Source organism: Topomyia yanbarensis, unplaced genomic scaffold (assembly GCF_030247195.1).
Source record: "Topomyia yanbarensis strain Yona2022 unplaced genomic scaffold, ASM3024719v1 HiC_scaffold_97, whole genome shotgun sequence".
Classification (NCBI taxonomy): Eukaryota; Metazoa; Arthropoda; class Insecta; order Diptera; family Culicidae; genus Topomyia; species Topomyia yanbarensis.
In genome coordinates, this window is record NW_026684235.1 from 87017 (window position 1) to 114621 (window position 27605).

General features: G+C 38.0%; 4 protein-coding genes across 4 annotated transcripts; 2 read left to right on the top strand and 2 right to left on the bottom strand.

Annotated features, from left to right (window-relative positions):
- The first annotated feature begins 7973 nt into the window (after positions 1 to 7973).
- Positions 7974 to 27351, top strand: LOC131696234 (uncharacterized). Its single transcript, XM_058984784.1, has 6 exons — positions 7974 to 8084; positions 8681 to 9459; positions 25329 to 25486; positions 25559 to 25680; positions 25871 to 25934; positions 27089 to 27351. The coding sequence occupies exons 1-6, from the start codon at positions 7974 to 7976 to the stop codon at positions 27334 to 27336; spliced, it is 1482 nt and encodes a 493-aa protein (XP_058840767.1). The 3' UTR covers positions 27337 to 27351.
- Positions 19774 to 19992, bottom strand: LOC131696230 (NADH dehydrogenase [ubiquinone] 1 beta subcomplex subunit 1-like). The gene has a single exon (XM_058984780.1). It carries the CDS (start codon positions 19990 to 19992, stop codon positions 19822 to 19824), a length of 171 nt encoding a protein of 56 aa, XP_058840763.1. The 3' UTR covers positions 19774 to 19821.
- LOC131696231 (uncharacterized) lies at positions 19774 to 20122 on the bottom strand. The gene has a single exon (XM_058984781.1). It carries the CDS (start codon positions 20120 to 20122, stop codon positions 19994 to 19996), a length of 129 nt encoding a protein of 42 aa, XP_058840764.1. The 3' UTR covers positions 19774 to 19993.
- Positions 23057 to 24472, top strand: LOC131696229 (protein CDV3 homolog). The gene has a single exon (XM_058984779.1). The coding sequence runs from the start codon at positions 23180 to 23182 to the stop codon at positions 23864 to 23866; it is 687 nt and encodes a 228-aa protein (XP_058840762.1). The 5' UTR covers positions 23057 to 23179; the 3' UTR covers positions 23867 to 24472.
- Positions 27352 to 27605: the final 254 nt, after the last annotated feature.

Sequence of the window (27605 nt, forward strand, 5' to 3'; positions counted from 1 at the left end):
CCCTCGTGCTTGCATTCTTGCAAATAAGGCTATTGACGCGTGTCTCATATCGGAGCTCACAACTCGCGATATCTGTGTTGTCACAGTTACATTAACTGTCGGAAACGTAGAAAAAATATATATATATTGTTCAGCATACCTACCGCATAACGAATCATCTCCTTCTGATGATTTCAAAAGCGTTGTATCATATTGTAGCAGAAATGGGCTTCCGCTCATTATCGGCAGTGATGCGAATGCTCATCACATCATTTGGGGCAGCTCAGACATCAATCTGAGAGGCTCTGAACTGATGGAGTACATAAGTAGTACAAATCTTCATATTCTGAATGTGGGAAACCGACCAACTTTTGCGAGGTCTGGGAGGGAGGAGGTGTTAGACATAACACTTTGCTCTGATAGAATTGTGCATGAACTGGGAAATTGGCAGGTTCCAAATGAAACTGAACCGTCTCTATCCGATCATAAATATATATTTTTCGATCATTTTGATGTCACCTTCAATGTGGTGACATATCGTAATCTTAAATCTACAAACTGGGACCTCTTTTTGGAAAACTTGGCGACTAAATTTCATGGATATTTTCCAACAATTAGTCAACTAGACGACTTAGATGACGTCGTGGATACGACAAACTCATTCATATTAGCATCCTACGAAGAAGCTTGTCCACTTCGTACTGTTAAATCGACTAGGGGAACCCCTTGGTGGAGGGCTGAACTTGAAAGAATGAAGAAAGTTATGAGAAGAGCTTGGAACCGGCGTCAGCGTGATGACTCCAGGGATTTCAGGTCAGCTCGTAGTGCATATAAGAAATGTCTTAGATCTGCAGAACGGGTTGGCTGGCAAAGCCTATGCACTAATGTCTCTAGTCTGAACGAGGCTAGCAGATTAAATAAAATTCTCTCCAAATCGAATGATTTTCAGATGAACTCCTTGAAAACCAGAGATGGTGTTTATGTGACGGACGAAAAAAATGTTCTTAATTGTCTCTTCGACACACACTTTCCAGGTTGTATCGATCCGGAGTTGAACAATGTTCACAGATCTCATTCTGGTGATTCGGACTCGTGGGCGTTAGCACGCACATTGGTTTCCACTGAATCGGTCAAGTGGGCAGTTGACAGCTTTGCTCCATACAAATCACCCGGAAAAGATGGAATACTTCCCGTGCTACTGCAAAAGGGATTTGATATTCTTAAACATGTCTTGAAAAAGATTTTGCTTTCCAGTCTTGCTACCGGGTATATCCCGAAAGCATGGCGAGAAATAACTGTTAGATTTATTCCCAAAGGGGGGCGCTCAAGCTATGAAGAAGCCAAGAGTTTTAGGCCTATCAGCTTAAGTTCTTTTCTTCTGAAAGCTTTGGAACGGATAATCGATCATCACAGCAGGAACGTTAGTTTAGTTGAATATCCACTGCACAAAATGCAACATGCATATCAGTGTGGGAAATCTACGATCACTCTGCTTCACGATGTTGTTTACAACATTGAGAAAGCCTTCTCGCTCAAGCAATCTAGCTTGGGTGTATTCCTAGATATTGAGGGTGCTTTTGACAATGTGTCCTTCCAGTCTATTCTGGAAGCGACGCGCGGTCATGGGATACCTGCATGTATCTCAGGTTGGATAAACGCAATGCTTAGTAACCGCATACTTTGCTCGTCACTGCGACAGGCTGAGATACGGAAGTTGAGTATTTGCGGTTGTCCTCAGGGCGGCGTTCTGTCACCTTTGTTATGGAACTTAGTAGCTGACGGCTTGTTGAAGAAACTCATTGAGCTTGGATTTCCAACCTACGGGTTTGCTGACGATTACCAAATACTAATTACTGGATTTTGCATCGGAACAATCTTTGACTTAATGCAACAGGCATTAAGAGCTGTCGAACAGTGGTGTCAACAAGTTAAATTATCAGTTAACCCAAGCAAAACTTCAATGGTTCTTTTCACGAAGAAGCGAATAACAACCGGGGTTCGTCCCTTGCAGTTCTTTGATTCTGAGCTACTGTGTGCGGATCAAGTCAAATACGTTGGAGTCATATTGGATTCCAAACTGAATTGGTCTGCTCACATTGAGTTCAGAGTCAAGAAAGCGTGCATGGCCTTCGGGCAGTGCAGACGAACTTTTGGAAAGACCTGGGTCTCAAACCTAAATACATCTATTGGATTTACACGACAATTGTACGTCCAATACTGTCATACGGATGCCTTGTGTGGTGGCAGAGGGGAGAGGTGGTGACAGTCCAGTCAAAGCTAAACCATCTGCAAAGAATGGCGCTCATGGCGTTGACTGGTGCTTTCACCACGACTCCGACTGCTGCTCTTGAGGCACTTCTAAATATCAAACCATTACACATACACTTAAAACAAGAAGCACTATCATGTGCATACAGACTGCAGGTTACTGGGCTTTGGAACAGTAATCATGTTGATCTTGCTACCAGTCATACACGATTGTGGTCACAAATGGTTACATGGGGTGAAGATATTCTTGCTCCCAGCGATATTACACTCACTTGTAGTTTTCCTTACAGGACATTCCATGTGAAGATTCCCTCTCGAGAGGAGTGGTTGTCTGGCTTTATGGAAAGACAACAACAAACGCAAGTGGTTTGTTATACTGACGGTTCTCTGATGGAGGGACGTGCCGGTGCTGGTGTCTACTGTCGTGAAATGAGATTGGAACAATCTCACTCACTAGGTAGATACTGTACTGTATTCCAAGCAGAAATCTTTGCGATTATGTGCGGGGTGCAATCGGCCCTTCAACTGAGTTTGTCCGGCAGAGTTATAAACTTCTGCTCCGATAGTCAGGCTGCAATCAAGGCCCTTAACTCAGACAAATCCCGGTCCAAGCTAGTGATCGCGTGCCGAACCCAAATCGAAGAACTAAGCATTGTCAATACTATCTACCTTGTCTGGGTGCCCGGACATTGCGGTATTACTGGAAATGAATGGGCTGACGAATTGGCCAGGGCAGGTTCAGCGATTGACTTCGTTGGTCCTGAGCCCGCGCTGCCAATTTCGACAAGTTGGATAAGGGAAAAAATACGGTCCTGGGCTTCGTCCGAGCACCGCAATTATTGGAGAAATCTACAAACGTGTCGCCAAACAAAGGCGTTTCTAGAACAACCATGCCCAGTGGTTTCGAAAAATCTCTTACATTTTTCGAAGCTCCACTGCGGCATGCTGACCAGGGCTTTAACCGGCCATTGCAAACTCAATTATCACATGGCAACTATTCAGCGCGCTGAGTCTTTTTCATGTGATCTTTGTGAATCCGACTACGGAACCTCATATCATCTGATATGCAACTGTCCAGCGGTAGCGCAATTGCGATTTCGAGTCTTCAGCCGTCCTTATATAGACGAAACCATGTTTGGTCGACTGAAACTCAGAGACATACTAAAGTTTCTTATCCAATGTGGTAAAGAGCTTTAGGCTTATTCGCAGGCAAGTTGAACTACTTGTGAGTTTAACTTACCTGTTGTTTATTTTTGTTTTGTGCTGTTATTTTTCCCTCCCTTCCAATTCTACTTCCCCACACCTCCTTGTCCTTTCCTTCCGCTCAGGAAATGATGAAAACACACGGCAAGGCACAAATCCCCGACTACGTCCGGGGAACGTGCCATTTGAGCCAATATATTCTGATTCCTGATTCTGTTCGGGCAGACTCGCAAACATAGACACATTAGAAATTATGACGAACAGTATTATTCAACTTCCGACAAAAATCGTTGCAATCTTCAATTGCAACGATTAGCTCTCTTTATAGTTTATAAGTTAGTTTATAAGATTTGTTTAGCTCCTTATTCACAAGACAAGTACCGTAAACCGGGGTGACATTGATCACTTTTCGAAGTAATCATTACATATTTTTCGACGTAACACATTTTTTTCAAGTTTAATATTTTTAAACCATGTACTGATGTATGAAGGACATGATTGGATGGTTTTACCTGAAATTCTCTGCTTACCACTATTTTTTCAAAAATCATTACAATTTGAAGTCCGTTTTCATATTTCGGGGTGACTTTGATAACCTGTATGATCACCCACATTAAGTTCTTGATGTCAATGTTTTTCATTCAAATGTTTGTTTAAACTGATGTTAAAAAGATATCCATTGTTAAATAGATGTTAATTGGTATTGTACACAGCATTTCAATATACTGTAAAATTCAACTGACCAAAATTCGTATAAATCGGGTCTAACTTGAATAAAAGTATCTAAAAACATGTTTAACTGCAAAATTTGTTTTATTTCAGTGGTTTATCAATTAACAAAGATTTTCATCTATTTTAACATATTGGAGTATTGCATATAAAAAAATATTGTGAATTTACGCTTTCACAAAACAATTTTTTTTAAATAAGCAAGCTCTCAGAAATCGATTTGGCACATCCGATACCAAAGAAAAATAAAAAATCGCTTGGAATTTACTATTCTTGCTAAAATCTATGATTTATTTGTTGTATAAAAAATAGACACTTTAAGATGCTTAGTCAAAATAAAATAAAGTAAAAGTTTAGATTTTTGCATATTTTGTACTCAAAAATCGAATAATGTACTCAAAAAGTATAACAAATCACTACTTCATAAGTTTAGAGCAAAACTCATTACAAATTCGAATTATTAGGCAGACTATTCTAGCTAAATATGTAATCTACGAAAAAAGTTTCGAGTGATCAAAGTCACCCCGACGATCAAAGGCACCCCGGTTTACGGTAGGTTTAAAACATCCTACTGAAAAAAATACTTAACTGCGAAAGCATATTATATCTTAATAATAATTAACTGAATCATGTAAACAATAGGGATGAAAAGTCACCACTTGTGGCTGAACACCTAATATACTAAATTAGAAATGTAATGTAAACAAAACAATATAATCAAATAGAAAATAATATATAAAAAATATATATATATATATATATATATATATATATATATATATATATATATATATATATATATATATATATATATATATATATATATATATATATATATATATATATATATATATATATATATATATATATATATATATATATATATATATATATATATATATATATATATATATATATATATATATATATATATATATATGTATGCCCCGACTATGTACGGGGAACGTGCCATTTGAGCCAATATATTCTGATTCTGATTCCTGATGCCCCGCTTTTATCAGCCTAAAATTCCCCAAGGGGCTGATAAAAACTGGTTTTTACTGTATTACATATAAGACCACGGAAAGTTCTCTTCGCGTGTTGTCGAAAAATCTAGTCATTCGTGGAATAGCTTTATACTCGCCCTAAATAACAAAAATATTGAAAATTAAAAACTTCGCCCAGGGTAGTGAGCCTATTTTTGCCCTATCCATTAGGATGGGGCATTGTTATATGGAAAAACGTAATCATAACTGCATCAACCGAGCACAGCACTTTTTTGGTTCCTTTTGGGGTCCCAAATAAATGTGCAAAATTTGGGGTCGATTGGTGTTGACCCGGCGTAGCGCATTGCGTTTGAAATTTGTATGGAGATTAGTATGGAAAAACTAACTTATTGCATTTTTAATTCTACAGACTACAATTCTTTCTGCAGTATGCCAACAAATAGATAGAAGTGTAGTCCATGATATTCTGAACAACTTTGCCGAGGGATGTATGGTGTTAGAATGTCTCTAAACCAAGTTATATCTGTTCAAAATTCGATACATCGAATTAAATGCCAAAAATCATTTTTATTGCCAACACTGCGGGTGTACCAATGATATTTCATATAGCATTCCAAAATAACATAATATATTTTAGATTTACCACATTGGTATGTTTGTATGAATTATTCAAAAGCCTTAGCTCAATTTCATGAGCGTAGGTAGTTGAGCAATAGAGTGTAGTGAGTGGTGAGGGGGGGGGGGGGGGGGGACTTTAATATGTAGAAATTCGAACTGAAATATTGTCGAGTTGGAATGTTTAGATGAATTTTTTTTTTCAAAGCGTTTACACAATGTCCTACGCATAATAGTAACGATGAAATAAATCATACTGTATCCCTTTGCCTTGACTTATCAATAGAAGTTACGTTACAGACTGAATAAACTGCACTCAAAAAATAAATCACTTTGATTTCATGTGATTATTCACATAAATACAAATGTTTTCATTTTCGACATAGATTACGTGATTCATATAAATCACATGTAAAAACTATGTAGCGGCTATGTGAATAGCATATAAGTTTTAAATGACGTCAATCTTTGATAATCCAGCTTACGTGAATTTCATGTACGAAAAAATTAACCGCGTGAACCGACACTTGCTGGGTTGGTATTGTGTTCTTCGAAAGGTTTGTATTATTGAATTTATTTGCATAATAGATAAATCTGATATTCTATTTACTTTAATTTCAGGGATCGATTGGAAGAATGGCCAAATTCTCGGTCCAAAGTTACGGATCAATTACTTTTTAGCGCGGTATGTGCTATGGAATGTGTTTAATGTTAAAGTTCTAGTTTAAATGAATGCCTTATAATAAATTGTAAAATAATCAAAGAAATAAATATAAACATCTTAGTGTTTGAAAATTAAAAATACTTTTATTGTTATATATCAGTACCATACAAATCAAACTATCTGTTTCAAAGATAAAATATATCTGGCTCATCAAATAGAAGTTACATGTTTTCTGTATACTGCGCAACGGAGATTCACGTAATAATTGCATAAACACAGACATGCATAATATGTTGGACTTCATGTAATTAATACGTGAATTTCCTTTCCCAGGTATATGAAAAACACGTAACTTTGACCTGGTGAGCTAGATAAATATTATTTGATGAGTCAGATACTGATCTATCGGTCTATCCTACAAAATGTACGTGAAAAGTGTGGTGGATGAGATTCACATATGTTCTCATGTAAAAGCAACGTGATTTATTTTTTGAGTATGATGTCGAGTTGATATGTCAGAGGATTGCATTGATTATATTTCGGTTTAATATGCATTATGATTTGATAGCATGCTCATTTCGATTCTGTTCGATCACCTGAAGCAAAAACTGCTGTAGGGATCTGGTGGATTTCATGTTGAAATCCAGAAATTAGCTGCACGCCTCGTGATCGAACAGTTTAGACCCGTTTTGTCAGCCCCTTGGCGAATTTTAGCCTGATAAAACAGGGACATTGATAAAATCGGGACATATATTTTTCGGTCTTTTAAACAAACCGAAGCTCTTAAAATATTCTTCTTTGGTCCTTAGATATAACCTAGCAACCTTTTCTAATTATTTACTTTAAGTTTCCCTTAAGGGGGTCTGACAGTGCAAAATTTAACCAAAAATTAATATTTTTATTTTTGCAATTTTCGGATCTCTAAGATAAGAAATATATGCCCAAGAAAGGATTTCCTCGAATTCATCTTGGTTCGTCTGCTAGAGCCCATCAAACTACCAACTAACAATTTTCATATGAAACTGATACAATCGGGTCAAAAAGCTGATAAAATCGAGGGTGGATAAAATCGAGGGCTGATAAAATCGGGTGCTGATAAAACCGGGTCTCCACTGTAATACTATACCGTTTGCACAGTGAATAAGTAACAAAGCAATAGGTTAAATTGACCGCTTGTTTAACTGATATAGCTATAGTGGTGCGATTTTTGATTTCTTTTTTGAGCGAGATGCGAAGGGAGGCTGATTGATCATAATAAATACTACTAAACTAGCGTGACGAATGAAAATTTTAATAAGTAATCATTATAAACAACGTTAAATTCATAATTTTGTCATTTTTACTCACGTGCTAAGGAGTAACAAGCAATTGAGTATGTCGAATACAAGCTTTAGTAAGGATTTATATCTACCCTCAGGTACGGGGTCCCCTTGTCCAAGCGCAGTAAAGCCGGTACTGGTAGCAAAATCAGTCGATTCCGCCAACCACAAACCACCAAATAGCTACAGATGAAAACTCGCAAACAGCAAGCGTTCGTTGCCGGCAGCAAAAACTGTCAAGTCATCCGGATTGTAACAACGTCCGTCGTCCACGATGCAATCAAACTTCTGCAGATATTGGTAATTCGATGGCAAATGTTGCACCAATGATTCATCTCAGGTCATAAATTACATCAGTAAAAGAAGTGGTGAATAGCTTCCTTGATCTGGGTGGTTTGTTGTATAAATTGTTCGATGAATGAGTGCTACACGATATTTAGCTTAACTCTAAGCACGATGCCGTGGAACGCGAAACGCGTTTCCGTCACCGTTGTGATCGATGGAGGCGCGTGGTGATTAGTAATATAATAAGTTTGATAACCTTCAAAATTGTCTAAATCTGAAGGATTGTAAATCCAGAAAAACAACAATTTAACAAAGCACCAAATTTATATCTTGCAACAATATGTTCCATTGTGTGAAGCTTGAATCGCAATTATAATACAATGACGAACCGAAAACTATTACTTATCCTCGAACTAATTAGTTACAATTCGAAAGTTACACTACAGATTTTTGTAGCAATACAATTTAATTATATAAAACTGTGCTCCCTAAAACAAATATTATGAACTTTTTACGAAGAGTTCCATATTCTATGTGCATCTAGCCAATTCCAAGCAGCATTGAGCAATTTTGAAAATTTTAAAACTTTATTCCTTTTCTCTCTTCACCAGGACTTTCGAGTGCTGAAAATCCTACCGAGCGACTTGGACGAAGTCGAAGACATCAAACAGGTCGGCAACGAGTACTATTTTAAAAAGGACGTAGAAGTGATTGATGACTCCGAGAACGAAGTTGTGCCCGTTGCGAAAAACGAGCCCAGAAACGACACCGCACAGTTTACGGAAACACTTGACATTGTGGTTCTTCCGCCGCCCACCAGAGACGTCGATGTCTACGAGAGCAGCTTCGACAGGGTGGACGATAGTGGCGGTGAAAGTGATAAAAGCACCATCAATTTGTTCGGATTGATTGCCCCAACCGTGGGCTCAGGTTTACAAAGCAGTACTAGTCAAAAGCGAGAATCTACAGCTGAAAGCATGGCAACCCACGAGAGTTTCTACTCAACACAAATAACTTTAACTGACACCGGGAAAGTGAATGTTACTCGACAGAGTGACCATTCCACCTTGGGGACGCTGCCACCCACATCAGGCAATGGTTCGAGCGGTCAGGAAAGCTTAGAGAAATATCCGGATGTGGAGTCAAATGAAATTGATAAGGATGCCAATAAGCCGATCAGAAACAGTACCGAGGATGATTTTAGTTTTAACAATAAGACATTCAGGAAAATGCAGGAGACTGTGTTGGAGGAAATGAGTGATAAAAAATACGGAGGAAGGGAAGGCTACCCGGTAACTTATGACTACGATGACGAGGACGATTTAGAGGAGGACGATAACGAGGATGACTATGAGGAAACGGAGAAAATAGGCCATAAGAAATATATCAGGTGAGTACGTGAGCTTTCAAGCAACGGATGAGGGTTAGATTTATCTAAAAAATCTACTTCTTCAGCTTGCTTGGAAGTTGAATCTATTCCCATTCCCGCATTATAGTGTCGTAATCCATTAATGTTTATGGAGAAACAACATGAATTATGCTAAGTTAAGGGGATGACCTGCTTTGGGAGGTAAAAAGGTGTGTTTTCACTACACAAAGGCTAGCCTTTTACAAATTTAGGTATTATGTACATACATTTGAAGAGCCCAAACAAATTTTTCATTATAAAATGTAAAAAGCAGAGTTATGGATTATTTAGTGAAACAACTCGTTAATATAGTACCTAATTGGCTGGAAAAGCTCAGCTAGTAATTATTTATTTTGCAAATTTCCCGAATTTGAACAATTTTGGGCATGACCATATTTTTGTGCATAAGGACACAAGACCTAACATAAAGTATGGTTTTTTAGTGTTTCAGATTCTCCTCGCCAGTAACTAACACCAAATTAATGCTATTCAGAAAAGTCAAAACCCGCACCAAATTAGCGATAGCCTGTCACTAAAATTCAAAAAGTCACACGTCTTGCGTGAACACAGTGATATCTCGATAGTATGTACAGAGGCTCTGTTTGCCAACGAGGAATCTGAACCGAAACTGTCGTTTGATATAAGTACCAAACGCATGGTACTATGCAAATTTCCCAAATAGGAAAAATTTTGGAGAAGATCGGTTTTTTGTGCATAAGGACACAAGACCTAACACAAAGTATGGTTTTTAGTGTTTCAGATTCTCCTCACCAATAACTAACAACAAATTAATGGTAGTCAGAAAAGTCAATACCCGCACCAAATTAGCGATAGCCTGTCACTAAAATTCAAAAAGTCACACGTCTTGCGTGAACACAGAGATATCTCGATAGTATGTACAGAGGCTCTGTTTGCCAACGAGGAATCTGAACCGAAACTGTCGTTTGATATAAGTACCAAACGCCTGGTACTATGCAAATTTCCCAAATAGGAAATTTTTTGGAGAAGATCGAATTTTTGTGCATAAGGACACAAGACCTAACACAAAGTATGGTTTTTAGTGTTTCGGACCAACTTAATGCTAGTTAGATAAGTCCAAACCAGCACCAAATTCACGTTAGTTTAGCGTTCACGCAAGACGTGTGACCTTTCGAATTTTAGTGTCTACCTAGCGCCAATTTGGTGCTGGTTCAGACTTATCTAACTAGTTGGTGTTGGTTACTGATGAGGAGAATCCTAAACACTAAAAACCGTAGCATAAGGTTATGGTTTTGTGTCCTTATGCACAAAAAGGAAACGAGGAGAGGCCGAAACACTAAAAAACCATAAATTATTTATTTATTTGTTTTATACATCAACAGACATATTAAAACCCCAATGATGTTGGCCGTAATATTTATCCTATTTATAATAATCAAGTCGTATACAAAAACAATAGTCATACCATAATTTAAAAAAACGAATGAATTTTGTTAACAAACTGATTAAAAAGTCTGGAGAAACGTATACACAGAGTTTCCCGAGAAACGTTGAAATCGAATGCTTAAGCGACCTGGTTAAAAATTCTTTGTAGATCAGTGATGGATCCATATATACTATAGTTAGTGCGTCGGAATGGTAATCGGAACATAATGTTATTGCGTAATACTCGAGATGCGACGTTTATGTTAATTTGTTCCAAAATAGCTTAGTCATTTATACGACATTGCAGAGTGTCAGCGATAAACAAAGCTCTTCCGATATTCTTTTGAACATACAGAGTTGGATCAGCTGACAGTTTTCATATCTAGGTAATCGGAAAGGATCTCTCCATGGCAATCTACAGAGCGCGAAACTCACAAAGCGAGGCTGCACGGTTTCAATTCACTCAACGCCGTTTTTGCGGTATGGGTTCCACACTTCAGAGCATCATTGTAGGATTGATCGCAATAAAGAGCAGTAGAGCGATTTGAAACAATATATATCCGTAAAACTTTTGGCTATACTGAGGATGAACCCCAGTGCTCTAGACGCTGCACCAACTGCATAGTAGGGTGTCCCAAAATGACATCATGTTAAAAAAGTCATCGGGCTCACTTCTTAAATGAAAGGTTAGGGTATTAGGACCACGTTCTTCTTCGGAGTGAGTTTGCTAAAACGCTTCCTACTGGTGGCGACTTTTGATTTTTTGAAAAATGGGCCGATTTTGGATAAAATTTCAAATGTATGCCTGTTGAAGTGATCCTGAACTGTCTAAGATTTTTTTTAGCATTTTTTTTATTTTTCTGGAGATCCAAACGGAACAGTTTGGTTAGTTAGTTTGTACAAATTTTGAATTATAAGAGCGGCAGAGCCATTAAAACTTAGCAAAAAGTGAAATTTTTTGTGCTTTTCAGTATTTTTTCTTCAAAACTGGGTATCTACAAAATTTTAAAAGTACAGAAAACACTTTATATAGTTGAGCCGAATTTAGGGGCGTAATTTTGCTGAAGAAAGTGTATAGCTACGGCTAATGGGGTATAAGTTATTTACGTTTTTGTTAAATAACCTTTTGACATTTTATGATATTCATAAAAATAACACTGTTCTACAAAATAAAACAACTTAAGTGGGCTTAGTCCGCATATTATTTTTCGGAAAATAGAAGGAAAATGATGAAAAATTGCGTTTTTCGCTTGTCTCTAGTACATCAGAATCGGCTTTTATGAGCATTTGACGATTTTTTTAAAAAATATTTTCTATATTAATTGCCTCCTAGCGGGCTTGAAAATCACTAAAATTAAACAAATATGTCGAGTTAACGGCAAGTTATGGCGTATATTTGAAGGTTGAATTGATTAACCTACTTACATTTTGTATATAAAATCTTATTTTCATGTTAGGAACTTTGAACTGGAGAAAAATGCAAAAGAGTGAGGTGAGTGTTGAAAAACTGATATTTACTGTTTAGATCACATAAATCCGATATAGTCAAATTTGGGGCAAATATCCTCGAAAAAGTTTTACAACAGAATACAGCGCATCTTCTGACACAATCGTTTTGTTGAAGATGCCTCCTAGAAGTAATTATGGAGAATTAACTCTTTAAAAAATAATTAGAGACTTGGCGTCATTAGCAAAGTTATTATTTTTATAATTTAAGTTACAAAAAAAAAATCATCAGATGCTCATTAAACCTCGTCCTGACATACTAAAGACATACAGAAAACGTCATTTTTCATAATTTTGCTTCTATTTTTCGAAAAACAATGTGTGGTCAAAGCACATTTGAACTGATTTACTTTTTGGAACAGAATTATTTTTGATAAATTGCTAAAAATGTCAAAGGTTATCTAACAAAAACTTAAATAACTCATACCCCATTAGCCATAGCTATACACTTTCTTCAGCAAAATTACGCCCCTGAATTCGGCTCAACTGTATAAAGTGTTTTCTGTACTTTTAAAATTTTGTAGATACTCAGTTTTGAAGAAAAAAAGCTGAAAAACACTAAAAATTTCACTTTTTACTAAGTTTTAATGGCCCTGCCGCTCTTATAATTCCAAATTTGTACAAACTAACTAACCAAACTTCTCCGTTTGGATCTCCAGAAAAATAAAAAAATGCTGAAAAAAATCTTAGACAGTTCAGGACCACTTCAACAGGCATAAATTTGAAATTTTATCCAAAATCGGCCCATTTTTCAAAAAATCAAAAGTCGCCACCAGTAGGGAGCGTCTTAGCAAACTCACTCCGAAGAAGAAAGTGGTCCTAATACCCTAACCTTTCATTTAAGAAGTGAGCCCGATGAATTTTTTAACATGATGTCATTTTGGGACACCCTACTGCATAGTAGACGTGTGGTTTGTTGAGAATTCAGAATCACTCCCAGATCTTTCACGTGACTAACGCGTTCAATGTATGTTTCTAGTAGCCGTCATAAATAAATCGAATCCTTCCGCAAACATCTGGAGATCATCCGCTAAGGACAATCGTGGAGTTTTCAGAACTATATGTACACCATTGAAGTATAGTAGAAAAATCAACGGTCCCAAGTGATCATCTCCTATTACAATCGCTATCTCTCGGTCTGTGAGGTAGGATCGAAACCACTGCAAAACAATTTACACGATTTATTACAAATCATTCCATTTTTGCTACTGCGATATCGTAATTTATCTTACCGAAAGCGACAGATAAGTCGCAGCTGATCGACCGTCCAGACGTTGTGTCCTGTTGATCTTCACATAGGTGCTGCTTACAGTAAGCCTGAAGAGGTTCCATAATCACCTGGTCACACAACTTCGAGACAGCACTCGATGAAATGATTCCACTGTAATTATTGACGTTTCGCTTTTTACCCTTTTATTGGACTGGGAACATGTTCACGTATTTCCTGCAAGGTAGAAAAACTCCTCTAGCAAAAGATGATCGAAAGATGTGAAGAAGCGAAGTAATCAAAGTTTCAATATGACTTTCAGGATAACGAAAGGGAACCCGTCGGGTTCCTGAGTGAAAGATGATTTAAGCCGAGGGGAAGCTCTGATAATCATTGTTGCATCGGCATCGATAGCACTAAAAACTTGGACTACAATGGGAGCTCTGCTAGCAGCGAGTTCGATTTGCTCAATAGTTAGTGCCTCATCTGGTAATATATTCGCGATTTTTCCGATAAAAGTGCTCATATGATGGCTGGCGTCCAAAAGGGGCCAACCCACATTTTGCATTTTTTACAGGAAATGGATAAAAAACTTCCGCATTTCCAAATTAACATTGTTTTTATTCTTAAAATACACGATTTTATTAGTAGTTCAGTAGTTAGTATCCATATTGTCTAGAAAAAATAAGATCAGAGTTCCGCACTAATATGAAATAAAGCGCTAGATGCCATACAGCAACTTTTACAAAGACACCATAACTCTATGACGAAAGTTAATAATTGTATTGTATGTTTTATTTTAATTTTCCGACCACAATGTACCAGTTTTCTTTTGATCCCTTATTGCTCGGTCAACTTTCAATGTAGACACAGGACACTTTTACTGGAATTTTCGAAAAATTACGCTCAACAATAGACATTCGTGCAAGAAATATATATTAGATAGAAAATACCGTACATGAGCGGCAATCACCTTCAGAAATGACTGTTTGGACCGAAACGTTAACGTACAATGCAATCCAACATTATTATATCGAGTTCACTAATATGAGAGCCACAACATAACATTTACTGATGGCGAATCGATAGTCTACTTTTTCTTAAAATATCAAAAAACGAACGAGAAAACTCGAATTTCTATAAAACACGATGTGGGGTTGGTCCCTTTTGGACGCCAACAAGTACTGGGGTTACTTCCATGGTCAACGTTTACTGCTAATAGCAAAAAACCTACAAATTATTTTCAAATTTCTCAAATGATAATTACCAAAAAATGTGGGTTAGCCCCTTTGGGAGCCAGCCATTCAATATCTTGTGATGTGGTAAAGGGTTTCTCGCATCAAATTACATCACGGCAAAAACGCTGTAGAAAATTACCTAGTTGACAAATCCTTAGCAAACTTTTAGCATATTTATTTCATTCAACTTTAATACCATAAACGTACGCTCTCACCATACGCTTAACTCCACTCATTAGGTTCTGTACAGCATCTGGCAGCAGCTTCCTCTGTATGGAAACCCATGTTCATGTCCACCTCAGATTTGACCTCCTTGGGATGGTTCCGTAATGTCTGCTTCATAATTGCCCAGTATTATTCAATGGGCCTTAGTTCCAGTGCACTGGGAGGGGAGTTGTCCTTGGTTACGAAAGTAACCTTGGCTTTGGCTTCGTACCATTCCAAGACAACATTTGAATAGTGGCACGAAGCTAGATCCGGCCAGAAGATTGTAGAGCCCTCGTGTTACTTCAACAGAGGAAGCGGACTCTTCTGTCCTTGAGGTAGATTTCCCCGTTTATAGTCCCGGTAGTTACGAGCGGCGCACTCCACGTCAGCAGATTGCTTGCCAAATCATGTATTTATTGGAAAACTTTCAAAGTTTCGGCTTCCTTACTTCCTCCGGAACATCAAACTTGTTCTGGGCACAGAACAGTTGCCCCGAAAGCTGCCGAAAGTCCGTCTTGACGTCCACAATGACACAATGAGGCTTCATCAGCATCTGGGTGTACGGTTTCCGGGCCCGTGATTTCCACATCGTATTTTGCCGTTGGTCACGATTTTGAGCCTTCTGCATTTTGTACGCATGGCCACATCCCTGACCGAAGCATTAAAATTCCACTTGAACGCTTTTACTACATGTTTGTGATCCTGAACGCTAATAGAAGATCCATTCTGACCGCATTTCTTCTTCCGTTCGATGCTCAGAGTTTTGTAGCAACGTTTAATCACACGACTCACCGTTGACTGCACTATTCCGAGTTTTTTCCGATGTCCCGATGACGGATTGAGGATATTGCGCAAAATAAATTCGGGGCGTTGCTTTTCAGGTGACGCCATTTTTTCCAATTTTGGAAAACTGACAGCAATAAAAAATACAGTGTAAACAATATATTCTAAACTACTTCTACCCAATTTTTCAATAAAAAATACCCAATTTTCTACTGCGTTTTCTGTGATACAATTTAATGTGGGACTCCCTTTAGCTGTGTTCCCATTGAGAGTCACGGATGGCGGCAGTCCAGATTGCTTGCGCTGCTCATTAACATATTTCCACAAACGTTTTGGGACGCGACATAAAATTACGCTGACTATTTTGCTAATATAGAAAGAAGCAGTGTTGACTGGCTCGTTTATACGCATAGTTGAGACTGACGTAATAGTTTCTGAGTGGTATTCTGCGATACTTGGAAAACCTCCGCAGGGCAGCTAACCAGTACGCTGGACTTTAACCGTCGCAGCGTACTCGTTAGCCATGAAGGACCGATTTGTCGATGGTGAACTTTCTTCGGAACATGCCGGCCAATAACGTACACCAGAACTTTGGAAAAAACTTGTGGTTGGAACTGTGGTTTCGACATCTTCGGGATCCAGCATATTTCCATAATCGATGGAGGAAATTGGGACGGTCTGCTATACTGCGATGGTCAGCTTCACGAAAATCGTAGGAGAGCGGCGATACTTCGATACTACGATATCATGCATACTAGTTTTACCAGAGGAGAGCCATCACTATTGATGTGGCGGAAACCTGATCGCTGACAAAACAAAGGTCATGGGGGCGATTGATCTCATTAGCAATAGGATTGATGGGCGGAGAACGGAATGATCGGAATCCGGATAAAAAAATCCATTACGGAAAGATTTCCATGAAATGCTGGAAGGATTAAAATCTCCTAGTACCATGATCTCATCAATCTCATAAGTATCTTTAAGGATCCTAAAACCCGAGCTGCAGTGTGCTTCGACATATTCGATGTCACGAGCGCGGTCGGGTGAAACATACAAAAGGCCTCTTAAGCCTTAACTACTGGAAAACAATGCAGCACCTGAAGAAACTGAAAGTATGGTCGAAATCTGTTTCTGCATTCACTTCTTCTTCTCTGGTAATAAACTAAACAAAAGCGGTCTTCTCTGTTCTGGGATTTTCTGAAAAGTGTAGTTACAAGAAGCAGTTTATTAATCAATATCAATATCACTTGCAATCATTGTAACACGAATTTTATCAGAACTCCTGCACAGGAGCAGTTTGGTCACTACTTTGGAATGACACCTTCAAGGATAGCACAAAAGGTGCTGAAAGAGCCTCCATGTTGCATCATAACCGATTTTTGAAGCACAGTTTTTATTCCAACAGATGTGATGAAAGTGGCAGCACTGGCGAATCGCCCGGACGTGTTGTCGTTAACGTCCAATATTTTTTCAGTGATATATATTCAACAGAAAAATGAAGTCAATCGTTTAGTAGGTAGTTTTTCCTGTTGAGTTACGTGTTAGTAGGTTGAAATATCACGAGAAAAGTGTGATTTTGCACAGAACTTTGCCATTGAAATATGTTAAGGTTGCACAGAGAATGCGCAAAATTCGTAAACGAAAAAAGCAGTTTTTTCCACACCGTATGTCAGATCTTCATACAAATCAATCAGCAGTACTGTAACAACATTCTACACACGCTGATTGATTTTTATGAAGATCTGACATACGGTGTGGAAAAAAACTGCTTTTTTCGTTTGCGAATTTTGCGCATTCTCCGTGCAACCTTAAGCAAGACGCGAAAAAATACGTCCGTTCATTCCGCTTAGCGCCGGCATCGCCGCCTGAACCTGAGTAGCTGATGCAGCAATTTCACGGATGGAGGAGAATTCTTCACAGAAATCTCATGAATTTGTTTATTCAGAGCAGGTGAGATCGTTTCACGTTATTTTTCAATGCTTGTCTACCTTCATAAATATTTTTCTTTTTGTACATACGTGCCAGAATAAAAAATATTTTTTATTCTGGAAGTGCGAATATATTGCAAATATCCAATTGATACGTGGATGTATTTGCGCGGGGCTTATTGTATATGAAGGCGGCCTCAGAATGTACCTGTAGGAACAGGCATTCTTGAAATGGGTCGTTGGGTGTACAATCGATGAAAATAAATATATTATTGCATAGATTCAGACAAGTTTCTTCCACAAAAGCACTGCCAGACAGTGGGAAATGGATTGTATACACACACACACACACAATTTCTATTCCAACAGATGTAAAAAAACTTTCCGGCTTCAACGATAAATCCATGATGAGCGACGAATTTATCCTCGACACCGCAAACTCGAACAACCAGATAATAGCCCTAATCACCCGAAGGACCCTTGCTTACACCGCAGGATCGACCAGCAAAGAAAACCGTTTTGAGCTTACCAAACAAACAAATTTTGAGTTTTTGTGATCCTGATCCAAATGATTTACAAACAAAATGAAACAATCTCACCAGAAAATCTATGTTACATTTGGAACAATATTTTGTGGTCGATCATGTCTTCTGTCCACTCGCTCTTAGCTCAATGTTCCTCTTCATTGATCCATACCCTCAGTAGCGACCTGGGTGTCAAGCTTCAACTCAAAAATCGAGCCATCCTCTGTCATCAAGTGTATTAGATACCGACAACCAACAACACAAGTTGACACTGATCACTACTGAAGCGCTTGCGACACTTCGTAGAAATTGTGAAAAGGGCGAATAGCAATCAAATTTGCAGAAACAACTATTGAAAAATTGACGTGAGCCGAAAAATTATATAACATTTAAAAAACTGAATTTATAAAATTCACCCTAGAGAGAACAAGGGAAAACGCTTTAAATTAAAAACCTTTAAAGATACAATTACAACATTTTCAACAAAGTTCTTCAGAATTGACTTCTCTACATTTGTTGAATGAAAGATTGTGTTCTCCTATCTTTTTCGAGATTTCATGCTCTTTTTATTTCAAGAATCGAGAGAGCCACCCTAATTTTGTTTTCTCCAAAAGGAAGTGTATTGTAGAGAATTGTTCGTTACGAAGACGCTGAATGTCTAGTACTAACGGTTTATAAGTTCTGGATTTTCGACCAAAAAAATCGATTTGTCCATAGTGCCTTGGTCAATATTTGTTTCTCTCTGTTTAATAAACCAAAGCTGCTACAATATTCTCGTTTAGTCCCTTCTGATTATTTAGTATATTTGCAAATCGGGTCAAAAAGTTGATAAAACCGAGAGTGTACATAATTGGAGGTTGAGAAAATCGAGTCTTTACTGTACTGTAAATAACGAAAATAACGGGCTTGATAAAACGATTTATTACATTTTAGGCACACAAAAATTATAAAAAATGTAGTAAATATCTTCAACATCAGCTTTGTCTAAAAGACTAAAAACAGCATATGGCTAATTATCCTGAAATTGGGATTACTATTTGAACAAATTGGTGTTTGGTGGGTGAATCCTAAAACGACGGCAGGCAGGAAAGGGTTCAGTAAGAATATCTCTAGCAATGTTGTACTTTAACGAAAAATACATAGTAACAGATAAAAATCAAACAAAGAAGTCTGCTATGAACCTATCAACAATAATGGAAAACATTCAGCATTTTCTTCCCTACAAAAAATTATTATGGTGCTCTCATCATCTGGCCACTTTTAACGATAGATTATGTACTCGCTGTTATCCATTCTTCCACACCAAGAAATGGCAAATCTCATGTACTTAAACTCTTCCCAAAAGACTTTTCGCCTTCGCGTGAACATTTACCACATAAAAGGGCTTGATATTGTCAGTTTATGTATTTTATCGGAATCACATCGCTAAATTTGTACACACCGGACGTTAGTTTTAAACCTAGACAATTTCGGGTATTTCGAACAAATTTACGTCAATATTAGAGATTAACCAGTATATTTCATACTATCATAATTAACGATCACTATTACGGCCATGAGGGGCTCTCACCTTCCTTTAATACCCTACCGTACAACGCGCTTTTATCACGAAACATCGTCATGCGTTCGGTTTCCTTATTGTCCAGAAACCAGCCGAAACCAAACCCGGCCATCGGTATGATAGCCAAAATGTACTGTTTCGTAATTCCGAATACCATTTTATTCGAGCCTCTGCTGGCGCAGTTTCCACTTGCGGGTGTGCGATAAATCTGCAGCAATACTACTGATAGTTAAAGTTGGGAAAATTATTACAACACGATAGCGGCGCCAGAGGCTCATCAAAGACATCGATCTGAAATGGGAAATAAGTGAATTATTTACTTTAATTGATACAAATAATCAGTATTAAATTTTACCTGCAACAGATTATGCAAACACTTTGACGGTGGTCTGCTAAGTGTTACTGTCAATCGATACTGTTGACAGCGTAACGCAGTGCAGAGCTGCCAGTTGTACAGATATTGCTTTGCGTGTAAGTCGTCAAAGCCCTACAAGCAGAGTTAAAAATAATCGAAGCTCTTTTTTGACGGCTGAAAATGAACATGATGCTACTGGCGGTGAATAGAAAAAAATATTCGTTCAAATATCCATGTTATTCACCCGGATAGAATTTTACAATAGCATTTACCCTACAAACAATCATAAAACAATAAATATTATAGTTATTACTGTTTCAACATTGTTCGATGCCAAGTTCTCACAGTAGATTTACAATAAAATTCATGTAACAATAAATTTCACTGTTCAGCAAAAACTGATACAGTGCAATCACACTAAATTTTACTGTTTTCGAGAAAAAATGTATGGAGAAAAATTGATTTTTTTTTAACGTTAAGATACATAACCACTCCCCATTTTCACTGTAAAAGTCTATTTTACATTGAAATTTACTGTAAAAACGTTCAAGTTTATTGTTTTTGTATTGTAGCATAACATTGAAACTTACTGTAAATTATTGTAAAATTACTGTACTGTCACAGTGAAAATCATGGTTTTGTTACTGTACATTTCTATTCGGGCATTCAGTTGAATATCGTACAATATATTCATTTCACTAATTATCTAGGAAAATGTTTTCAAATGCCGGTAAAGCATATGAAACAACAATCATTCGCTTACATTGTGCCAGGGCCTACTTTGATGCGTTTGATTCGTTGCTGCATGATCGCTTCGTGTAATAATCGGAGACGAATGAAAATCTGCATGGATGAATGGGCGGTTCGTTCGTTTGACGTTTTCAGCTGCGTCACTGAATATTGAAAATGAATGCGGCTGAATATGGTTAATTTTCATTCAATGAATTTGAATATTTTTAACTCTGCCTACAAGAAACTAGCTCCAACATCCTACAAAACATCGAACGAAGTGGATCGGCGTAAGGCGTTCGTAACTTTGATGCAAAAATGGACATTATGTGCATTTTTTTCTAATTCGTTGCAAATTTGATGTACATTTCTAGAGTGATCTGCCCCTTGGTGTAAACCTAGGTGTAATTTCAAACAACAGTATTGACTGAATCAAACCTGAACCTTGTTTATCACTACACTGTAAAAAAACAAATCTAATTTTTATGAGTCATTTAAAAATTATATGTATATTTAAATCTATGAAGCAAAACATGATTAATACGTGCTTCAAATACAGTAATGTTTCGATTATGTCACTATGCCTTTTGATACTCGTTTATATCACCCTCGATTATATCACGCTTTTTGAAAAACAGACAAGGCACACTACTTTTTGATCCAATTAAGCCACATGCTGTGTCCTGGCACTTTTAGGATTTTTTTTACAATTGATTTGCTTATTTACATATAGGGAATGAGCCTATTATTAGGTTTCGGACTATTTCGTTAAGGGTTTATATATGATGAGGTCGGTCAAAAAGTCGAACTTTTTTATTCTTTTATCTTAAAGTATAGATTCTTAAGAAAGTATCTGAAATTTTTATAGGGCTTTAAGTAGTAGAAGCAAACTTTTAGCGCTGTTCATCTTGTTCCTTTAAGTGAAGACAGGGCGTGGCGTGAAACTTTAAGCGTGAATAATCTCGAAATCATGTTTTACCAAGACGTTGTTGCAATGACTAGGATTGCCGAAATATTCTTCGACCGATTTCAATTTTAGTTTTAAATTCTTCGCAACTTATTTGCCGTGTTCTTAAGAGACCGTCTGGAGGGACCGTTTGGTGTAGCAGGTAAACAAATCAACTTCCTTTTTAAATTGTTGATAACTAATAAGAAAATCGAAAAAAATTATGAGAAAAACAAAATACGCAAGATATGGTAGGTATGCCTAGATATGCATTTTTTCTTGAATCGATGTGAATACTTTTCTTTTGAAAGAACAATATCAACAATTGGTGATGGGGCTATTGGATGTTGAAACAACGAGAACTGAATCGTAATCTCTTCGAATGTGGCAGATTCCTTCAAGTTTAGTTTTGGGTGATTCAACTACTTTAAGAAACGGTATGTGCTACGTAAGGTGAAGCTGTGTGGGGAAAAATTATCCACTGATGCCATACCGTTTTACCCAATGCGTTGAATAAAGATGGCAGACCCTGCCCTAGCCAACGGCATCAAATAGGTAGTGTGATTATAGAAGCATGGCAAAAATAGGCTCATTACCCTACTTTGATTTATTCTTTTGATTAACTTGACCTTTTTATTACTTTTTGTTTATAGAAATACATGGGTTAATGCTTGAATGTACTTTTTTGGTTTGTTTTGAATATATCACGCTAAAATACAGACCGACCGTGATATAATCGAAACATTATTGTATACAATGTTTTAGCACGCCTCATAAACTTTATATACCTTTGAAAAATATCATTTCAATACGTGGCAACACATGAATTCTATATGCTAGCAAACAAATAACTATTATGTGTGACACATAATTTTAATGTACTTTAGTGATTTTAATGTTTCTACACATATTTAAGATTGTTTAAGAAATTAAAAAGATGGGTGACACATGAACTTTAAGAGTTGTATATATATTTATCATGTGTAGAAGGGATATTGCAAAAATACATAATGTTTCACACATAATTTATACAGAACAGAAAAATTGTTAATTAAAACCAAAATTCGTTTATTCTTACTGATTTTTTTCTGTGTGTACTCGTAAAGTTGTATACCTGGCATCCCTGAACGTAACGCCTATGCGTCAAAAATCGATTTTATCTACATTTTGCGTTCTTCATCACGCGAGTGTTCTGTGTCAGTGTCAGTGCAGGTCACAAAGAGGAACAAGGAAAATGTCAAAGTTGTGCGTGTAAATTTTGTTCTTCAGCAGAATTTCCATAGAGACTAGTAATTTACCACGTTGTTCGATACAATGGCCGATCTGGACGATTTTTTCGCGAAAAAAGACCGCAAAAAATCGAAAACAAAGAAATTTGCAACGGCGGAAGAGCTGGCCAAAAGTATCGAGGACACATCAAAGAAAACTACCGAGGCTAAACCCCGGAAGGTGACCCCAAACGTGGAAGGAAGCGAACCGAAAGTTCCTGAACCAGTCGAGGAGGAGTGGAAGGAATTCGAGGAAGAAAGAAAGGATTACAGCGGTCTCAAGCTAGCTCAGCTGAATATTTCGGAAGAGGATCAAAACCAGGTCAACTATGGAGGTGACGAAAACGTATCTACGCCGGGAGAAAATGAAGGTGAAAAAGGTGGTGCCGAAAGTGCGGACAGAAAAGCTTCTGGAGCATGGAAGATGGTGGATTCTTCGGATACAAACGAAAAACAGCAGCAGCAGCAACAACAACCGCAGCAGCCCCAGCAATACGTAGCGCCGGCACTAAAAAGTCTCCGCATGAAAAGTAAGAAAGGAGCACCGGATTTGAAAAACGAAGAATTCTTCCCAACACTCGGCGCGGAAATACCGGATCCGTCGCGAAGCAAAAAAGATTCCACCTTCGAGGAAGTGAAACACGGTGGCCGTGTCCGGCCATCGGATATGCCATCAGCGGCTCCCCTGTCCGTAGGAAACAGATTCACTTCGCTAAGTAACGATGCGAGCTAGAGCGCCGGTTCCGGTCTTGCCGCTTGTTTTACCCGCTAAGGAACCAGAACCTCTATCAAGCCTGGATCCGGCTATTTCCCGACGGTCAGCTAGTATGTTAGGTTTTGAGTCCATTTTTTATCTTTCCAATGCAAAGTGGCAAAATATCCCCCGAATGTGCTCCATAGACTGCTGCTTATTACAGATTAGAGTAAGTCACTACTGAATATAGTAGAATCGTCGTCCATGCCGGGTGCTGCATTTTATCCAATCGTGCCAGTGCGCGAATCAAAAGAACTTTCAAATTGGTGTGTACACTAATAAAAAAAAATCAAATTTTTCAAGTTTCTCCGACAAACAGAACTATCCTGCATGGGCGAAGAATAAAACAGTGAACAGTGTTTTATCGATATTATTGATCCTCTATTAAATATTTGGTTATTACCAATGTTTAGCGAACGGACGAACTTCTCGATTAAATGGCATCTTGTTATTCAAAATTGTAGCCCAATGTTTCAGCGACCTGTTACGACATACTCTCATACTCTACAGGAAAAGCTAACTTATTTTTGCAAATTGCTATTGCTGCATTGGTTTTGTATTCAATAAACAATTGTAAACAATACATTTTCGCTTTTATTTCTACTATCACCGTCTAGTTACGCAGAAGAAAGCTAAGAGTTGAATTATTCGGGATAACTGCATTTGTGTATTTTGATTCTGTTAGGGTTCCTGGATACCGGGTTTGAGACTGGAATTGCCTGATTCATGAAGAAATTAATACTTATTTACTTTTGTCAAAAGACCCTCTATATCATAATGGATGCTCGTTTGATTCGATCGTAGTAGTCTTCCGTTTACATAAGTTTAATGCCTAATGTTTTGTCAGCAATGCGAGTACGTGGCTTCTAGTGCAAAATATTTAATATTGAAATGTTATGGAGTATTATGGTGTTTTCGTTTTTTCTTGGTGCTACACCGGTGTAGTGCAAAGAAAGAGATAGACTGATTACACCCAAGTTTGAATGAGTGTAGCACCGACTACACCGGTGTAGTGCAGTGTCAAAAACGAATATGCCATTAGAAAAACAGTGATGAGGAGGAGTTTCCAAAGAATTTTACGCCCGTAGGAAGATCCCTTTTTTGTCGACCCTGTGCCACTTTGAGCGAAAATATCTACACATATAAAAAAGGGTAAAATAGGCTTGCTATTCTCGAATCTCGCTAGCACGATTGCATGGTAAATGCGCCGAAACTATTTTCCTCTGATTTCGTAATCCTTGACTCGTCGCTTATATTTACAGTGTTGTTCCCAATTAACTCAACCGCTCACACACAAGTTTTTTTTGCATTTTTACATATAGAGTTTAATGGGGTAAAGTGAAAATATTGTCGGTAGAGCAGAAGAGAGCAGCATCGTTCCATATCTTCGAAACTCGGACAAACTTGGTTGATTTAGTTATGTCTTTATTTCTGCTTCCAGTATTCAACGAACGCTTTTAAAGCACCCATTGCGCCAGGGCTTCCTTATGACACCCGGGTATCCGAAGTACTACATTGGAGACAGCGTCTGCCGGTGGACACTGTACGCCCAGCGACTGCAGAAAATTAAATTAACTATTTTAGATTTAGCATTGCGGTGTAAGTTGATCTCGAATTGATATCTGAATTTAAAATCTCGACTAATGGATGATTTTGTATTACACCACACAGTTGATGAACCGTGTAGAGACTACGTTGAGATTAGGGATCTGGCTACTAATCAGACCCTGTTTAGCAGCTGCTCCGAAAGCACGCGGCCGATCGAAGTGATCAGTCTGCAGGAACGTGTTGAGGTAAGATGGTTCATCTCTATTCTATAATACGACAAATCCTTTTTCAATACAATTGGTTCATATGATCTGAGAAAAAACGACTCGTCTTATTGCACCATAGCGGTAATCATACTATTTGATCCTTATGTAACTCTTACTTGTTTGTTCTACTTTTATCGTCATGTGATAAACGTGATGTCCCCGAATGTAGGTGAACGTTCGAACGGCAACGAAAGTCGCTTATCCAAAGCGGGGCGTGCTAATACATTACTCAGGTGAGAATTTTTTCGAATCATTTCATGCATAGAATTTAACGCTAAGCACATGTAACGTGAAATATTTCCCTTCACAACTGCATGAGGTTCGTTTCATTTCAATAGCCTGTAAAATAAAAGGAAACTTTCGCTTGAAATCTTTCCTCGAGCTTTGAAGCTTACACGGTTAAATAAAACAACCTGCAGAATAAGTTCTTTTAACTTACTTTTGAGTTGTGCGTCGCTTTCGCACTTATTAGTGTTGTCAAAAACAAAACGAGAGATTCGACTCAGTCGAGGTCTTTCGTGGAGGAAGGTACTTTTGAGTTGTTTGGGGTATACTCAAAATTAGGCAAATTCAACTTAAATTTGAGTATAAAAAACCTATCAATGAGTTGTAATTTTTGCCGTGGTTAAATGGAAACTACCTTCAACACGGTTTACCTAATTTTAAGTTCCCCCACGATACCGCGAGATTGAGTCAAAGGAACTCAATTTTAGGTAGTTTTTCGTTTCCGTGTACCTTATGAAATTGTTTGGCTATTACCGACGGACGTGTGACCATGTGCTAGTCGTAATCGTTATTGTTTTGATCTCTGAATACGGTGATAGTAATGATACTACCGATACTACCCAAATAGAATAATTTGAATTTCTTATGAATGGGACTCGTAGGCTCTATGGGATCTTCTGGGCTAGTGCAACGATCACACTAAAACATTTTTAGGTGAACGTAGTTTATTTCGGGTTATATACCAAAATAAGATTGAGAATTCTATTGGATTGCTACTCGAACATGACTACTAGTTAGTAGATCCAGTTCAATGCGCTATTATTACCGAACTTAATAGTATGTTGCACCCACGAATCATGATAAATGCACATGGTTCAGTTGTTTTCCCCAAGATTCATTCTCTCGACCAATCTCGGTACAATAGCTAGCCAGAAAGAAATAGCACTTTTCCTTTCGATTCTTGAAATTACTACTTACCCTTACCACACACACACTGCATTAATTTGTCCCGTTCTTGCACAAGCGCATACCGATCCCCAGCATACAGCTGATAGCACAAACCATGGCACATCCGAAATCTCTATACTGTTTTTAGCTTGCTTTACATGCTTGTTTTTTTTTTCTCTATCTTTCTTTATTTCCCACCACTATCCCACTCTAGCACTCGGCTGCGAACTACCGTCGCCGACACCGCCGCATATGACGCTGGTCCGTCGAAGCGAGCGCCGCGTAAAGTACGTCTGTGATCCTCTGTACGTATTTCCCGACACTGCTGTGCCCAGTCGCGAGTTGGTCTGCACCAGTAAGCACACGTGGAACCGGCCGTTGCCAGCCTGCGTAGGTGAGTACACTGAAATCGAACTTATAGACATCAACTCTGGAAAGGACTCTTGGTGTGTTGGATATTGATGCGACATTTATTGCTGCCCCTTACGTGGTAAAGGTTCTTACTACGCAGATTTTATCAGGATTAATTTTAATCTAACCAATTTAGTGTTAGCCCGCACATCATGGGCACTTATTTACGCTAGGAGATTATGTGAGGGTCCTATGAAGCGTGATTGTAGTGGCGTTGTATTGTGCCTTCTCGAGTAACCCTATATCCTCGAAGGAAAACAGCAGACGCCGGGTCGTGCGAAATAAGTTGTTTTTGTGCATGTAGTTACGGAAACGATCCA

Bases quoted from the DNA above. Each gene is read 5' to 3' on its own strand.
- LOC131696234 (XM_058984784.1), top strand. From the start codon at position 7,974: ATGAAAACTCGCAAACAGCAAGCGTTCGTTGCCGGCAGCAAAAACTGT. The intron at 25,487-25,558 runs GTAAGTTGATCT...TACACCACACAG, and splicing joins TTTAGATTTAGCATTGCGGT to TTGATGAACCGTGTAGAGAC. The intron at 25,681-25,870 runs GTAAGATGGTTC...CCCCGAATGTAG, and splicing joins GTCTGCAGGAACGTGTTGAG to GTGAACGTTCGAACGGCAAC.
- LOC131696230 (XM_058984780.1), bottom strand. From the start codon at position 19,992: ATGGTATTCGGAATTACGAAACAGTACATTTTGGCTATCATACCGATG.
- LOC131696231 (XM_058984781.1), bottom strand. From the start codon at position 20,122: ATGTCTTTGATGAGCCTCTGGCGCCGCTATCGTGTTGTAATAATTTTC.
- LOC131696229 (XM_058984779.1), top strand. From the start codon at position 23,180: ATGGCCGATCTGGACGATTTTTTCGCGAAAAAAGACCGCAAAAAATCG.